Source organism: Xenopus laevis, chromosome 5S (genome assembly GCF_017654675.1).
Source record: "Xenopus laevis strain J_2021 chromosome 5S, Xenopus_laevis_v10.1, whole genome shotgun sequence".
Taxonomy (NCBI): Eukaryota; Metazoa; Chordata; class Amphibia; order Anura; family Pipidae; genus Xenopus; species Xenopus laevis.
The window spans coordinates 137,596,601-137,614,608 of record NC_054380.1 but is presented as its reverse complement, the minus strand read 5'-3'; the positions used below and the strand labels follow the sequence as shown (position 1 = coordinate 137,614,608).

General features: G+C 42.0%; 1 protein-coding gene across 1 annotated transcript; it reads right to left on the bottom strand.

Moving 5' to 3' along the window:
- Positions 1–1,485: 1,485 nt before the first annotated feature.
- sox7.S (SRY-box 7 S homeolog) lies at positions 1,486–6,464 on the bottom strand. Its single transcript, XM_018266019.2, has 2 exons — positions 6,019–6,464; positions 1,486–3,135 (listed from the first exon to the last, which is right to left on the bottom strand). Exons 1-2 carry the CDS (start codon positions 6,245–6,247, stop codon positions 2,273–2,275), a joined length of 1,092 nt encoding a protein of 363 aa, XP_018121508.1. The 5' UTR covers positions 6,248–6,464; the 3' UTR covers positions 1,486–2,272.
- Positions 6,465–18,008: the final 11,544 nt, after the last annotated feature.

Below are 18,008 nucleotides of genomic sequence, written 5' to 3'. Positions count from 1 at the left end.
TGGTTAAAAAAAGGGATCCCTTTTATAAATTATTGTTTTGTTTTAAAATGATGTTTTTTTTTGACAAAGTTTATATTTAGCAGATTTTCATTATAAAAATATTTTAAAAATTCACGTAAACTATATTCCACTGAAATAATTTAATACAATTTTATTCTATTGCTGGGAAAATTCTGTAAATGTTTATGGCAACCTCTGTTGGAATACATTTATACATTAATACATTTAGGTTGAATTTTAATATTATTTAATAAAAAATCAAAACAAAGTAACAAAAAACCCTTCCCTGCAAATTAATTTTTAGGTAGGGGTAATTGTACAAAGCATTTAATAGCCCTAAATTCAGTTGCTTTACACAAAGCAAATAATAGATCCTTTCAGAGATTTTTAGCTACCATTAATCTTGCTTTGTATTTGCAGATTGTGCGTATCCCCCTTTTGTTTTTTTAAAAAAAAAAGCTCTGACAAAGTCTTAAAAATAATAAGATAATGATGCTTAAATGATGTTCTTATCAGCAATTACACCAAAACACTGATTCCATTTCAAATTGTCATAACATTTCTAACAAATTCTAATTTACAAGAAGATTCTAAAGTTTTTGTGTATATGAACAATGTTGAATTTGTCTAGCAATTAGATTTTCTGTCTAAACACATTTCAACCACAGTTTTTTTTTTTTATTTCTACTAGTGGAATTGTATAAAATGTGAGATAGGCTTAGGGGATGCCCGGATATTTTAGAATAAACAAATTAAATTAAAACGGATTTAATACAATTTATGGGACACTGTTTTTTTTATAGGTAAATCCTTAAATAAATAGGATGTTAAATTGGTTGATTGTGTTTTAAAATAATGTCATTAAACAGAGATTAGAGGAATTAAAAGAAACTCATTAATATCAGCAGTAAGGCGAATTTAAGTTATAAATGAGAAGCAACATTTTTGGTTAATATTTAGGGGGTTATTTACTAAACTCCAAATGCAAAAATCCCGAAAAATGTGTGATTTTTTTTATTTTTATAAAATCTGACTTTTAAAAATAACACTTTTTTGAGGAATTTATTAAACCCAGAAGATGGAAAAGTCCGAATCAGAAAATCTGCGATCTCAGACCTTTCGAAATTGCATATAAGTCAATGGGAGAAGTCCCACAAATTTTTTGATGTGTGCGCTGGGTTTTGTTCAATACCCTGAACTTTTCGGGCGAAAAAGCATAAGAAATCTGAGTTTTTGTGTGAAAAAACTTGAAAATCAGATATTTTCCTGCAAAGTAAATTTTAGGGAAAGTGTAATAATAAATAAGTGGAAAAAAACCTGAGCCGATTTGATCGGAGTTTGTAGCAGAAAATGTTGACATAAGATCGGACTTTGATAAATAACCCCCTTGAAGTAATTGTATATATTATATTTACAAGAAGTTAATATCACATCAACACAACACACACAACTGAGGCATCTGAATATAAAGTCACCTACAAGGCATTTACTATATAAAAACAATCCAGTATTTATTTAAATTAAATACTTAGGGAAACTCATATGTACATCAAATGCAAGTAAAATGTAGATATTCTGGTAGTTTTACAGAATTATGACTATTAATATTACTAATACATTCCCAGGACTGCAAACCATCTCCACTAATTTTGAATACAACATAACCAAAACGGCAGACAGTAACAATATTTTTTAAATTGTCCCACATATTCTAACAAAACCAGTCCATTCCTTAAGATAAAAAAAAAAAGGAAAAGAGCGAATGAGACCCTTTGTTACAATACCAGGGTTCTGTAGTAAAACAAAAAGTGAATGCATATTAGTGTGTAAACAGACAGTGAAAAGTGTGCTATAATATCCTAGAATTTATGTATGGGGTTTAGGAATGATTTTTAATTCAAGTGTCCACCATTTATAGTCCTTACCAAAAAAACATGAATATGAAAAAAAGCGGAGATGTACAAAATGGTAATCAAAACGACTCTTAGTACAAACCATTTTATGATTAAATAGTAATATTGTTTCCAGGTATAAGCACACAATTACCTTTATATACAGGATTTTCCTTTACTATATGTAACCACGGACTTGAACCAGATCAGTTTAGTATTTTTTGAAGAAAGATTCCACCCCCAACCCCTGCCCAATGAGAAGCCTGAATTAGTATCAGTCTGATTTGGTAACCCTGAGGAAGTGCAGTCCTTCGCTTAGTATGGGATTCATTCCATAATAATACTGCTTGCTCTGTCCCAGACCCAGTCTTCTCGGGGTCCTAAGAAACACTATAACTGTTGTAGTACGTGGCTGTTGCATCTGCTAGGACAGAGATGAGACTGGATTCTGAGGGCTGTATATCAGAAGCCTGTGACACCTGAACATGTCCATGAATTGTCATTTCAATGCGATCTTGTAGTGAGGTATTTAAATATTGGTCAAATTCATTTCTGTCCATGTCACCAAGTAGTTCTGCTTGACTTATCTGGTCAATGGTTTCATAATGGGGGTGCTCAGGAGGAGGGGAGAGCTGGCCGACGTGGGCATGATAGTTGTTCTGTATAGAATGATAGCTCGAGCTGTAGTAGGCTGGGGGGCAGTTGGGTACTGGTGGAATCATTGGTGACCCAGTTTGGGAAATGGGCACCGGGTTAAGGTGGCTGCAGAGGATGGGGCTTCTGCTGTATTCAGTTGGGTAGACAGCTACATTGATATGGGAGTGGCAATCTTCAGGGCATGAGGTTGAATAAAAACTCTGATCTTGGTCAATTGCTTCCAGCGGGGACATCTCTGGTGGAGTTGGCAACCCATAGGGGTATGTTTGGTCATGTTTGTTTCCATTGCTCGGAGTCTCTCTGTAATGTCTTATGTCTGGCAGAGCAGCTCCAGGGTACCCACCGTTCTCCTCTTTCTCCATGGCCGTCCTGCACCCTCTTGTGTCTGGTACTGAATTCTGATCCCTCGATAGGCTGCCGAGCAGAAAACCGGTGTCTACCCGTTTACAGATCCTCTTAATTTGCTTCTTTCTCCTTGGCCGGTACTTGTAGTTGGGATAATCTTGCATATGCTGGACCCTCAGTCTCTCCGCCTCTTCTACATAGGGCCTCTTCTGGGCTGGAGAGAGGGCTTTCCAGGTTTTTCCTGCAAATCAAACAGGACACAGAATGGAGAGCCATTAGCAACCAGGATATGTTGCAGAGGATATGCCCATCAACAGGCCAGATGAATGAACAGGGGAATTACTTATTATAGTAACTAGTAAAATAATTGGGCCAGCGTTCCTGAAACCCTTCAAATGGAAGGTCACAAGAAATGGCAGCATATGACAAACGCTAGTGTGTTTTACATGTTGTGATATCAGTTTTTCTTTTTTTTTTTTCACCAGATGTAAGGGGCCGATTCACTAACTTCGAGTGAAGGATTCGAAGTTAAAAAACTTCGAATTTCGAAGTTAAAAAACTTCGAATTTCGAAGTTTTTTTTGGGCTACTTCGACCATCGACTGGGCTCCTTCGACCTTCGACTACGACTTCGAATCGAAGGATTCGAAGTAAAAATCGTTCGACCATTCGATAGTCGAAGTACTGTCTCTTTAAAAAAAACTTCAACCCCCTAGTTCGCCATCTAAAAGCTACCGAAGTCAATGTTAGCCTATGGAGAAGGTCCCCATAGGCTTGGCTAACTTTTTTTGATCGAAGGATATTCCTTCGATCGTTGGATTTAAATACTTCGAAATCGAATGATTCGAAGGATTTAATCGTTCGATCGAAGTCGAAGGATTTAGCGCAGATAGTTCGATCATACGATCGAACTATCTGCGCTAAATCCTTCGACTTCGAATATCGAAGTCGAAGGATTTTAATTCCTAGTTGAATATCGAGGGTTAATTAACCCTCGATATTCGACCCTTAGTGAATCGGCCCCTAAATGTTATTCATTCTAGATGATGATTCTCAATTCTAAACATTAATGTCCTAATAAAATGAGCTCCATAAATTCTTATAAATTTAAAAGAAAAAAAAACCATTTAATATAAATGAATTCCCCTTGTCCTGGTCTCCTACCTCCTACGTGCCTCAGTTATTTAAGGAGGGTAAGCACCCCTTAATGTCTGTCAGCGTGCAGCGCTATCAGTGTGCTCCGTGCAGAGCTGGGATGTGAAACATTTCCTGTGAGTACAACATCACAGCAGTGTAGGCAGATAAGAGTTAAGAGGGCCCTGGTGATTTCCAGGCAATCACTGCAATCAGGCAACTTCCTCTAAATTCCCAGCTTTTTACTGAAATACCAAAACAGGGATCCCAGAGCTAGAAATCAGTTCCTTAGTATGTGAATGTGGATATACATTTTGAGTCATACTATTATAAATATATTAGTATTACAGGTATAGGATCCGTCATCCAGAAACCCGTTATCCAGAAAGTTCCCAATGACAATGCCGTCTCCCATAGACTCCACTTTAACCAAAGTAAAGTTTTTAAAAATGATTTCCTTTTTCTGTGTAATAATAAAACAGTAGCTTGTACTTGATCCCAACTAAGATATAATTAATCCTAATTGGAAGCAAAACCAGCCTATTGGGTTTATCTAATGACTTTTTAGTAGATGTACGATATGGAGATCCCTTATCCGGAAAACCCCAGATCCTGAGCATTCTATATAACATGTCCCATATCTGTATTATGATTATAATAAATATTTGAGTCCAACGCTATACTAACAAGAGGCAGATATAAATAAATTAGATACAGATATACGGGTATATAACTAGGTTATTTCCTGATGCATCAGTACAAATCTATGTCATTTAAATAAGCTTCTCTCCTAATTGCATTCTTTATATCATGTGGCAAAGCAGCTTTAAATATGAGTGTTCTATTGTCTCTATTGATTAACACATCCGCACATGGAACTCTATTTACATTATTGCCGAAAGTTCTAATATTCTTCTACTATTAAAAACAGACTAAACATTTTTTTAAAGAGACGCAATTCCCCCAGTCAGAATGAGCCGATTAACTAAAATGATTTCCATTGTTTCCTATGGAACAAGCCACATGGATAACACAATGCTGTGCAATCCACAGAAAACATCTATTTTAGCTTAAACAGCTACAACCAACTAGAATATGGTTTAAAAATTGCCCCTCTTTCCCTCCATTTAAATACACTGAAGCGTGAAATTATATCTTAACCCTCACCCAAGGGATGTTAGTTAGAATTAAATGGAAACCTTTGTATTTGTAGTAGTAGGATTAAACCTGTTGCAGTTTATAATCCTTTTAATAAGCGGCTAAATCATCCCTAATAATCCATATCTCCTGGTAACTGATTGTGTTCAGGGCTGAATTTATCTGAATTCACAGGAAAAATCTGTAGATCATCCTTACTTTCCAATGACTTTGTGATTTTTGTCCCCCAAATCAGCCGAAGTTAAATGCCTGTTAATGTTCAGAAAAACACTCTACCTGTGTCTATAGTCCAATACGTTTTCCATGTCTAATTGCCCGCGGGCATTATAATAATTGACGGACGTATAAAATTGGGGCATATTTCTACAAAACTCAAAAACAAGATCCTATGAGATGTCAAATCTTATGCGAAGAGTCTGTTTAATGCGCAGGGCAGAGATTCTAACCTGTCCCACGTGCTATAAATGTAAGAGTAAATAGAATGTATTAGGGCTCTTACAGACGAGCGTTTTTACCTGCGCTCCCCTGCATTCCGTTTTTCTGCGTTCAGCCGCAGGGGAGCGCAGGAATAGACGCATTACATTTTTTACAATGGGGCTGTACTCACTCAGGCGCGTGTAGGCGCCGAACGCAGGTTGAGACGCAACATGCTGCATTTTTCCTGCGTTCGGCGCCTACACGCGCCTGTGTGAGTACAGCCCCATTGGAAAAAATGTAATGCGTCTATTCCTGCGCTCCCCTGCGGCTGAACGCAGAAAAACGGAACGCAGGTAAAAACGCTCGTCTGTAAGAGCCCTTAAAGAAACAGGTGCAAGTAAGTGGCTGAAACTCACCGAGCATCTTGCTGAGCTCCGCATTGTGCAGGTCTGGATTCTGCACGGCTAGCCTTTTCCTCTCGTCCTTAGCCCACACCATAAAGGCGTTCATGGGTCTCCGGATGCGGGTCTCGGATCCCTTTTCTCGGGGAGACCTGTGCGGGGACAGCCCATCCGAGAGGTCTCCATCCATGGGGGAGCAGTCCAGGCTCTCTGTCCAGCTGTAGGATCCCATCAGGGTGGTCATAACTCCAACCGACACCACTGCAGGGACTTGCTGATGAGTGTGAACTTCGTTAGGCTGATTATTCCTTGCTCTTCAGGTTCTCCTGTCAAAGACACTCCTTACAGAGTGTGCTGGGACTTCCTGGCAGCCGGTGTATTTATCAGTTTCTAAGAAGTGACTCCTCCAATGGCAAGCCTTTTCGGCACGGCTCAACCCCTCCCAAGCATCCTCAGAGAGTGGAGTCACCTTACCCACAGCCCCAGGCTCTAACAGCTCACACACCAAGGGAACTGCTGTGTCCGACTCCCACACACGGCTGCTCCATGCAACAAGCCAACTGATCACACATACCATACAGCTTGCCCCCCACATCACTCACACAGGCACTGGCAGGAAACTTTTCTATGGGGCCAGTAAGTTACAACTGACCTTTCCTATATATATCATTGGCTGTTTATTTTATTAAAAGGAATGTTTCACCACATTTTTTCTTTTATTCACCACATTTCTTTTATTGCTTTTTTTTTTTTTTTCAACTATGAAGATTAAGCAAACTTGTCTCTGACAGAATACTGGCAGCAGGATTTCCCTGCCTCCGGGAAGGAATTAGGGTTCACAGGAAAGGGGCCGTAAAATAGCAATAAAAAGGTGCTGAAAAGGTCAGCTGACCTGAAATATTTATTTCTGATAACATTTATATTAATAATAATTATATTAATATTACATTTAGGGGGTTATTTACTAAACTCCGAATGCACGAAGAAATAAGTGATTTTTTTTTTATATAAAATAGAACTTTTAAAAAAATCACAAATTTATGAAACCCAGAGGATGGAAAAGTCTGAATCAAAAAATCCGGCATCTCAGACCTGTCAAGGTTGCATATAAGTCAATGGGAGAAGTCCCAATGATTTTTTGATGTGCACTGGGTTTCGGAGTTTTCGGGTGAAAATCGGATGGGAAAATCAGAAAAAAATCAGATTTTTTTTCCCTCAATGCAAATTTTTGGGAAAATGTAAGCGTAAAAAACCCGAGCGGATTTGATCGGAGTTTGTAGCAGGAAATATTGAGATAAATTCGGACTTTCTGCAGAGTGTGGGGGATATACTTATAACCGCAGCCAGGTGGGCAACACAGTTCCATTGGTTGTATTCCTTTGTGAGCGCATGAGACATACCTACCTGTGTGACCGGCTATGAGCACAAACAGTCACCTAAAATGGTAAATAAGTAACACAAACGGCAGATCGCGGATAATAAATAGCGCTCACAGCATTGTGACTCTTTCCATAGTCGCTAGTCAAAGCCCTTGGCCAAGGTAATGATACATGGGGTATTTTTTGGTTGCTGGTCTCTGTGACACTTCCACAAACCACAGAGACTTTTGGTCTGTGAGAACCACCCTGGTTTTTGCATGCATGCATAGTTATTGCCCCAATCTGTGTTTTAGGGTGATAATAGCTTTTTTATATGCCATAGTCACGCCAGAGTGGTGTGTGCCATTGCATTTCCTAACAGACAGAATGCTAAGTGCAAAACTGGATGTACCGGTAACTGTCGCTTTGCTGTGAAAGTGTCCAGTGAACGTCTGTTTTGTCTTTGTTCTTTACTGTTTGTGGGTGTTTGTGTACGTGTGGTGGGCAGAAGTCTCTCGTCTCATTGTGTCTGTGGGTCAATTTGCATAAGCTGCATGTTTGTGTTTAGCATATGTTCTACGACTGCAATAATTGTGTGCGTCTCGTTTATGATATGAGCTAAAGTTGACCATAGACTTAGGGGGTTATTTACTAAATTCCGCATGCAAAAATCACAATTTTTTTTTCTTTTTTTATAGAATCGGACTTTAAAAAAAAAAAAATCCCCAACCCTTTTTATGTGTGAGCCACATTCAAAAATAAAAAGAGTTGGAGCGCAACACAGGCATACAAAAACTTCCTGGGATGCCAAATAAGGGCTCTGATTGGCTATTTGGTAGCCCCTATATGGACTGGCAGCCTACAGGAGACTCTGCTTGGCAGTGCACCTGGTTTTTATACAACCAAAACTTCCCTCCAAGCCTGGAATTCAAAAATAAGCTCCTGCTTTGAGGCCACTGGGAGCAACATCCAAGAGGTTGGTGATCGCGAGCTACTGGTTGGGGATCACTGGTCTAGAGAGCCTTACTAAATGTATGTGTTTATGTACTATATAACTTTATTTATAAACTGCCAATCTGGTTCATCCAGGAAGAGATAGCTACTAGGCAGTCTGCTATCTGGCTTTGAACGTCAGAGGTTAGTGAGGGAGTGTCTAAATATATCTGAATATCATCGGCATACAGGTGATATTTAAGGCCAAATGAAGATATAAGGTCTCCTAAAGAGAGAGAGTGTACAAGGAGAACAACAGAGGAGCAAGTACAGAACACTGAGGCACCCCCACATTAAGATGAACAGGAGGAGAGGATTTGTTTGCAAAAGTAACAGAGAAGGAGCGGTCAGAAAGGTCGGAGGAGAACCAGGATGCAGCTTGATCACTGATACCAACTGAATGGAGAACTTGCATTAGAACAGAAAGGTTAACAGTATCAAAAGCAGAAGATAAGTCCAGGAGAATGAGAATAGACTAATGCCCTTTGGCCTTAGCCAATGTGAGTAAATAATCAGTTTACTAGTGTTAGGGGGTTATTTATCAAAATCCGAATTTTTTCTCATGTTTCAAATAAAAAAAAGTCTGACCAAACTAGAATCCGCTTATTTATCGGGAAAAAACTTGACTTTTTCAGATTGTTGCACGAAAACCGCGGCTTTTCCATATTGTCGTTTCGAAAAATTCAAATATTTCGGATTTGACACCCAAAAAGTCACATTTTTTTGTAAAATCAGCGGAAAACCCGAAATGTTCGGATTATTGTATGAAACCCAGCGCAGACCAGAATATCTTCAAATTACAAGTAGGACCTCTGCCATTGACTTCTACAGGACCTCGACAGATTGAAGATGGAGTATTCAGACTTTTTTAGGTTTTTTTTTTAGTTAACGGTTGAATTTCCTTTAAGGCAGAAGACATTCACATAATATAGCCCCAAATCTCAGTCATGTAAAATTGTGTTTAGTAAAGTTAGGGATGCACCGAATCCACTATTTTGGATTCAGCCAAACCCTCGAATCCTTTGTGAAAGATTCGGCCAAATAAATCTGAATCCTAATTGGCATTTGAAAGGAAGGGATGGGAAAACATTTTTTACTCACTTGTTTTGTGACATAAAGTCACGAGATTTCCCTCCTGTCCCTAATTTGCATATGCAAATCAGCGGAATCTGAATCCTGCTGAAAAAGGCAGAATCCTGGCAGAATCCAGAACCGAATCCTGGATCCTGAAACACAGCTGCTTCTTTAAATAGATGAACCAGACAAGAATTTAGATTACAAGCCTGGCAAATGATATACCATAATTACAGGAATATTTCCCAGTAACAGCTATAAAAATGATGATGACAACAGAGGCTTCCTAATAAAGTGCAATTGGAGCCACCAAGCCTTAATATTTGAAGTAGAGCAAAACCATAGACCAGAGACAGCCAAGCCAACTTGTATAAATGCAACACCTGAGCCAACACAAAGAGGGTTGAAATGTCAAGCGACAATTGCTTGAAGGGATTCAAGTCTATGGGCTGACAGGTTATAATCACAGAGCTAGTTGTTCAACTACCTAAGTAGGCAGTTAGTTATATTGGCTTTGCCAGGGTCTCTGTAGTCACGTTCCATGCATTTATATGTCAGTCCACCCCTCGTTCCATCATCTCAAATCTCATTCTTGCCAAAAGCTAACTTCCTAATGGCCATGCTCTCATTAATGGACATCTGCTGGGCAGGTAGAATTTAAAGGGCACCTGTTGGGCAAAAATATACTCCAACCAAAAAAAATTGCCCCTAGCCAGCACTAGGGCACTTGCACCAGATGGGAGCTCCCTATACAAGCGGCACACGCATGTGCATAATTAGTTAGTGCAGCAACTTGCTCATTATGCACATGGGTGTGACCAGGACTGTATTTAGTCTGATGCTGCCCTAGCGCAATCTCACTTCCACGTGCTTCTTTGGTCCCCCCTACCCCTCACCTCCTCAGCTCCATCATCGGATTTCCCATGGAGGGTGGGGGGGTTAAAAAAATAAAATAAACAAAAACTTAAAAAATAGATGCCCCTAAAACTGTGCCGCCCTAGGCACAGAACCTTGGGGGCCTTAATATGAATACGGGCCTGGATGTGACATCAGAATCTCATTTGCGCATGTGCTCTGGCTGACATGGCGGCTCACACCGGGAACTCCCTCCCTGTGCAAGTGTCTTAGCGCTGGTGGGGGCAATGAAAAGAAAACCTACTGTTACCCCCAACCAGAGTGTGGGCTCTTTTAGCCCGATCCTTTGGCTGGGGATAATATTTTTGCCCAACAGGTGCCCTTTAAGATAAAGAAGCCAGGCAGGAGGCAATCATTTCAGCTGATTAAACATTTTTAGGATTAGTGTCCCTTTAAGTAGCAACAATGTAGGGGATGCATTGAATAAAGTACGTAATACCCATGAAAGCCTTCCATATTCAAGTCTGGCCCCAGATACTGTAGGGTTGCCACCTGGTTGGTAAAAATTATGGCTGATCCCAATGTTATTAATAGGGAAAAAAACATAAATACAGTATATAGGAAGGCCAGTATTTTTTTCCAGAGAAGGTGGCAACCCTAGCCCCAGAAGCACACGTCAAGCTACAGAGAAAAACTTGTTAAAGTTTTATAACCCTATTTTATTTTTAAAGAGAAACCACAATTATATTCTTTTTATAATCCAATTTAACTGGTAATATTGTCTTAACGCAAGAGTCTGGTGTCGTAAATGTTCCTGTTGGCCAGTGCCAGTCTGCATGAGATGTTATTTTGCTGTCTGTCACTGTGTACATATATTAGCATAGGGTTTCAGCTTGTTACAGTTCAGTGTAATAGAATACCTGGGCTTTCCAGGAAGAAATCCATTGTTATTGAAACTCAGCGGGAGACCTGTATGAGCACAGAGCAAACACCACGTTGCAATGGAGCTCCAGCAGTTTTGTGCAGTCCATCATGATATTTTCCCAGAGATTTGTGTGCGTTTTATTGTGCAGTACCACTGACAGTCACAATATAGAAGTTCAAATAGCTCCAGGCAATCCCACTGGAGGACTTTGGGAAAGATGTGGAGTTTTATGTTCTCTGGGCTCCATAGACAAATTTGTATGACACCAAAATCATAATATACTGTAATTCCGTTTCTGAACTTTGGATCAAGTTGTAGAGATGTCGCGAACTGTTCGCCGGCGAACTTGTTCGCGCGAACATCGGGTGTTCGCGCTCGCCGGAAGTTCGCGAACGTCGCGCGACGTTCGCCATTTTGGGTTCGCCATTGTTGGCGCTTTTTTTTGCCCTCTCACCCCAGACCAGCAGGTACATGGCAGCCAATCAGGAAGCTCTCCCCTGGACCACTCCCCTTCCCTATAAAAACCGAAGCCCTGCAGCGTTTTTTCACTCTGCCTGTGTGTGCTGAAGAGATAGTGTAGGGAGAGAGCTGCTGCCTGTTAGTGATTTCAGGGACAGTTGAAAGTTTGCTGGCTAGTAATCGTTTTGATACTGCTCTGTTATTGGAGGGACAGAAGTCTGCAGGGGTTTGAGGGACATTTAAGCTTAGGTAGCTTTGCTGGCTAGTAATCTACCTTCTACTGCAGTGCTCTGTATGTAGCTGCAGTGGGCAGCTGTCCTGCTTCTGATCTCATCTGCTGACTGCTGCAATAACAGTAGTCCTTGTAAGGACTGCTTTTATTTATTTTTTTGTTGTTTTACTACTACTACTACTACTACTACTATAAGAGCCCAGTGCTATTAGTCTAGCAGTGTTGGGGAGTGGGACTGGTGTGCTAATCTGCTGCTCCTAGTAGTTCAGCAGCACCAACTTTAATTTTTTTTTTTTTAATATTCATTTTTTTTTTATTTTACTTTTTTTTATTTTACTACCGCTGTAGTAGTGTATAAGTTGACCTTTTAGGCATTATTTGCCCTGTAGGCATTATTTGCACAGTGTTTTCTTCAACCCGCCATCTAGCTGTGTGACCTTGTTCACATTCTGTCTAAATATCCATAATATTACCGTCTCCAGAAAAAACACCGGAGTGACTTTTTTCAAGCAGCCATAATATATTTTACGTAATCCGTATCCACCGCTGTAGTAGTGTATACGTTGACCTTGTAGGCATTATTTGCACAGTGTTTTCTTCAACCCGCCACCTAGCTGTGTGACCTTGTTCACATTCTGTCTAAATATCCATAATATTACCGTCTCCAGAAAAAACACCGGAGTGACTTTTTTCAAGCAGCCATAATATATTTTACGTAATCCGTATCCACCGCTGTAGTAGTGTATACGTTGACCTTGTAGGCATTATTTGCACAGTGTTTTCTTCAACCCGCCATCTAGCTGTGTGACCTTGTTCACATTCTGTCTAAATATCCATAATATTACCGTCTCCAGAAAAAACACCGGAGTGACTTTTTTCAAGCAGCCATAATATATTTTACGTAATCCGTATCCACCGCTGTAGTAGTGTATACGTTGACCTTGTAGGCATTATTTGCACAGTGTTTTCTTCAACCCGCCATCTAGCTGTGTGACCTTGTTCACATTCTGTCTAAATATCCATAATATTACCGTCTCCAGAAAAAACACCGGAGTCACTTTTTTCAAGCAGCCATAATATATTTTACGTAATCCGTATCCACCGCTGTAGTAGTGTATACGTTGGCCTTGTAGGCATTATTTGCACACTGTTTTCTTCAACCCGCCATCGAGCTGTGTGACCTTGTTCCCATTCTGTCTAAATATCCATAATATTACCGTCTCCAGAAAAAACACCGGAGTCACTTTTTTCAAGCAGCATTCATATATTTTACGTAATCCGTATCCACCGCTGTAGTAGTGTATACGTTGGCCTTGTAGGCATTATTTGCACACTGTTTTCTTCAACCCGCCATCGAGCTGTGTGACCTTGTTCCCATTCTGTCTAAATATCCATAATATTACCGTCTCCAGAAAAACACCGGAGTCACTTTTTTCAAGCAGCATTCATATATTTTACGTAATCCGTATCCACCGCTGTAGTAGTGTATACGTTGGCCTTGTAGGCATTATTTGCACAGTGTTTTCTTCAACCCGCCATCGAGCTGTGTGAGCTTGTTCACATTTTGTCTAAATATTGATAATATTATCGTCTCTAGAAAAACCACTTGAGTTACTTTTTTTCAAGCAGCATTCATATATTTTACGTAATCCGTATCCACCGCTGTAGTAGTGTATACGTTGACCTTGTAGGCATTATTTGCACACTGTTTTCTTCAACCCGCCATCGAGCTGTGTGACCTTGTTCCCATTCTGTCTAAATATCCATAATATTACCGTCTCCAGAAAAAACACCGGAGTCACTTTTTTCAAGCAGCCATAATATATTTTACGTAATCCGTATCCACCGCTGTAGTAGTGTATACGTTGGCCTTGTAGGCATTATTTGCAGAGTGTTTTCTTCAACCCGCCATCGAGCTGTGTGAGCTTGTTCACATTTTGTCTAAATATTGATAATATTATCGTCTCTAGAAAAACCACTTGAGTTACTTTTTTTCAAGCAGCATTCATATATTTTACGTAATCCGTATCCACCGCTGTAGTAGTGTATACGTTGACCTTGTAGGCATTATTTGCACACTGTTTTCTTCAACCCGCCATCGAGCTGTGTGACCTTGTTCCCATTCTGTCTAAATATCCATAATATTACCGTCTCCAGAAAAAACACCGGAGTCACTTTTTTCAAGCAGCATTCATATATTTTACGTAATCCGTATCCACCGCTGTAGTAGTGTATACGTTGGCCTTGTAGGCATTATTTGCACACTGTTTTCTTCAACCCGCCATCGAGCTGTGTGACCTTGTTCCCATTCTGTCTAAATATCCATAATATTACCGTCTCCAGAAAAAACACCGGAGTCACTTTTTTCAAGCAGCATTCATATATTTTACGTAATCCGTATCCACCGCTGTAGTAGTGTATACGTTGACCTTGTAGGCATTATTTGCACACTGTTTTCTTCAACCCGCCATCGAGCTGTGTGAGCTTGTTCACATTTTGTCTAAATATTGATAATATTATCGTCTCTAGAAAAACCACTTGAGTTACTTTTTTTCAAGCAGCATTCATATATTTTACGTAATCCGTATCCACCGCTGTAGTAGTGTATACGTTGACCTTGTAGGCATTATTTGCACACTGTTTTCTTCAACCCGCCATCGAGCTGTGTGACCTTGTTCACATTTTGTCTAAATATTGATAATATTATCGTCTCTAGAAAAACCACTTGAGTTACTTTTTTTCAAGCAGCATTCATATATTTTACGTAATCCGTATCCACCGCTGTAGTAGTGTATACGTTGACTTTGTAGGCATTATTTGCACAGTGTTTTCTTCAACCCGCCATCTAGCTGTGTGTATTATCGTTTCCAGAAAAACCAACTGAGTTTTTGTTGTTGTTGTTGTTTTTTTAAAAATAATGCCAGGCAAAGGCAGGCCGCCACGCAGAGGCCGTGCTAGGGGCCGTGCTGCTATGCAATCCTGTGGCCCTAGCAAATTGCCCAGTTTTAAAAAGCCAATGACCCTGAACTCCCAAAATGCTGAAGAGGTAGTTGACTGGCTTACACAGCACACCCCATCCTCTACCGTTTCTAACTTTACCACAACATCCTCCTCATCCTCCACTGCTATGGCCACCCCACGTAACACTTCCTCCACCACCGGTGCCCCTTCTTCACTGGGGTCAGAGGAGTTATTTTCCAATGAGTTTCTTGAACTGAGTAATGCGCAACCATTATTGCCAGAAGAAGATGAAGGAGATGAGGACCTTACACCAGATTTAATTCTGGCAGAGAACACGATAGAGATGGACATAATGAGTGATGAGGAGGAGGTCCCCGCTGCTGCTTCCTTCTGTGATGTGTCAGAAGAAATTGATGCATCTGAGGAGAATGATGATGAGGAGATTGATGTTTTGTGGGTGCCTAGTAGAAGAGAGCAAGAGGAGGGTAGTTCAGATGGAGAGACGGAGAGTCAGAGAGGCAGTAGGAGAATAAGACTTAGAAGAAGCAGGGAGGACAGCCCGCAGGGATCAGCAGGGCAACAACATGTATCGGCACCTGTGTTCAGCCGGCCAACGCACCCGCCATTGCCGCCAATACCGCCAACTCCGCCAACTTCTACTGTTACCGCCAGATCGCACACTTCCAAAAAGTCAGCAGTGTGGGATTTTTTTAATGTGTGTGCCTCTGACAAAAGCATTGTAATTTGCAATGAGTGCAGTCAGAAACTGAGCCTTGGTAAGCCCAACAGCCACATAGGTACAACTTCTATGCGAAGGCACATGAGCGGCAAGCACAAAGCACTTTGGGAGCAACACCTCAAAGGCAACAGGCAAACTAAAAGCCACACTCCTTCTGGTCCAGCATCTTACTGCTCTACCTCTGCTCTCCTTGACCCGTCTGAACCACCCTCCACTCCGCCTTCCACCTTGACCACCTGTTCCCATTCCCAGTCATCTGCCACCAGCCAAGTTTCTGTGAAGGCCATGTTTGAGCGTAAGAAGCCAATGTCTGACTGTCACCCCCTTGCCCGGCGTCTGACAGCTGGCTTGTCTGCACTCTTAGCCCGCCAGCTTTTACCATACCAGCTGGTGGACTCTGAGGCTTTCCGCAAATTTGTAGCAATTGGGACACCGCAGTGGAAGGTACCCAGCCGCAATTTTTTTTCTAAAAAGGGAATACCACACCTGTACCAACATGTGCAGAGCCAAGTTACCGCATCTCTGTCACTTAGTGTTGGGCCAAAGGTCCATATGACTACTGACGCATGGTCCTCCAAGCATGGTCAGGGCAGGTATGTCACCTACACTGCCCACTGGGTGAACTTGGTAATGGCTGGGAAGCAGGGAATGGGTAGCTCAACAACAACAGTGGAGTGGGTGTCACCGCCACGGATTGCACGCGGTTCTGCCACCAACCTCTACTCCTCCATCGCTCTCTACCTCGTCTTCTTCTTCTTCTTACTCTGCTGCTGGGTCCTCCTTCTCCTCCTCCACACCTGTGCACACCCCAGCTCCCCCTAGGCTATTCGACGTGCCAGGTACGCCGTTGTCACGCTGTCTGGGGATGACGTGCCTGGAAAGCAAAAACCATACGGATCTGTACTCCTGTCATCTCTGCAGTCACAGGCCGATCGGTGGCTGACCCCACACCAACTGCAGATCGGAAAAGTGGTGTGTGACAATGGAAGCAATCTGTTGCAGCGTTGAGACTAGGCAATTTAACACATGTGCCCTGCATGGCACATGTGTTAAATTTAATAGTCCAACGTTTTGTCTCCAAGTACCCAGGATTCCAGGACGTTCTCACCCAGTCCAGAAAGGTGTCGGCCCATTTCAGACGTTCCTACACAGCCATGGCACGCCTTGCTGACATTCAGCAGCGCTACAACATGCCAGTCAGGCGTTTGATTTCTGACAGCCAGACTCGCTGGAATTCAACGCTCCTTATGTTGGAACGTCTGCTGCAACAACAAAGGGCCGTCAACGAGTACCCTTTTTGAACTGGGTGGTAGGACTGGATCTGCACAGCTGGGGATTTTTTTCCCCCGTTACTGGGGTGCTTATGCGCGATGCCTGCAGGCTCATGCGACCTTTTGAAGAGGTGACAAATATGGTCAGTCGCACCGAAGGCACCATCAGCGACCTAATACCCTTCGCTTTCTTCCTGGAGCGTGCCGTGCGACGAGTGACAGATGAGGCTGTAGACCAGCGTGACGAGGAGCTGGAAGCGCACGATTTCTGGTCGGAATCACCAGAACGAACCCAGGCACCTGCTGCAACGCAGGGAGAGGTGCCAGAAGTGGAGTCAGAGGAGGAAGGTGGCTTTGTGGAGGAGGAGGAGGAGGACCAACAGGAGCAGGCTTCCCAGGGGCTAGTGGTGACCTTTGGGGACCCCTGGTCTTGTACGTGGCTGGGGGGGAGGAGACCGTGGATGATGCAGTCCTTGATAATGAGGAAGCGGAGATGGATAGCTCTGCATCCAACCTTTGTGAGAATGGGGTCTTTCATGCTGTCATGCCTGTTGAAGGACCCCCGTATCAAGAGGCTTAAGGAGAAGGACCTGTACTGGGTCGCAACGCTACTAGACCCTCGGTACAAGCATAAAGTGTCAGAAATGTTACCAACATACCACAAGTCCGAAAAGATGCGGCATTTACAAACCAGCCTGCAAAACATGTTGTACAATGCTTTTAAGGGTGATGTCACTTCAGGAACTCATCAACATTCCAGGGGCAGAGGTGCCAGTAATCCTGCCACGAGCACACCTGCAAGGACAAAGCCCTTTGGCCAGTCTGTAACGTCAGACATGCAAATGTTTTTCTGTCCAAGGCAGCGCCACAACCCTTCTGGATCCACCCTCAAAGAACGCCTCGACCGGCAGGTAGCGGACTACCTGGCATTAACTGCAGATATCGACACTCTGAGGAGCGATGAACCCTGGACTACTGGGTGCGCAGGCTTGATCTGTGGCCAGAGCTGTCACAATTTGCCATGAACCTCTTGTCTTGCCCAGCCTCAAGTGTGCTCTCAGAAAGGACCTTCAGTGCAGCAGGAGGGATTGTAACTGAGAAGAGAACTCGCCTAGGTCACAAAAGTGTCGATTACCTG

Coding starts and splice junctions, on each gene's coding strand:
- sox7.S (XM_018266019.2), bottom strand. CDS start 6,247: ATGACCACCCTGATGGGATCCTACAGCTGGACAGAGAGCCTGGACTGC. Junction 3,136..6,018: donor GGAGCTCAGCAAGATGCTCG/GTGAGTTTCAGC, acceptor TTTGATTTGCAG/GAAAAACCTGGAAAGCCCTC.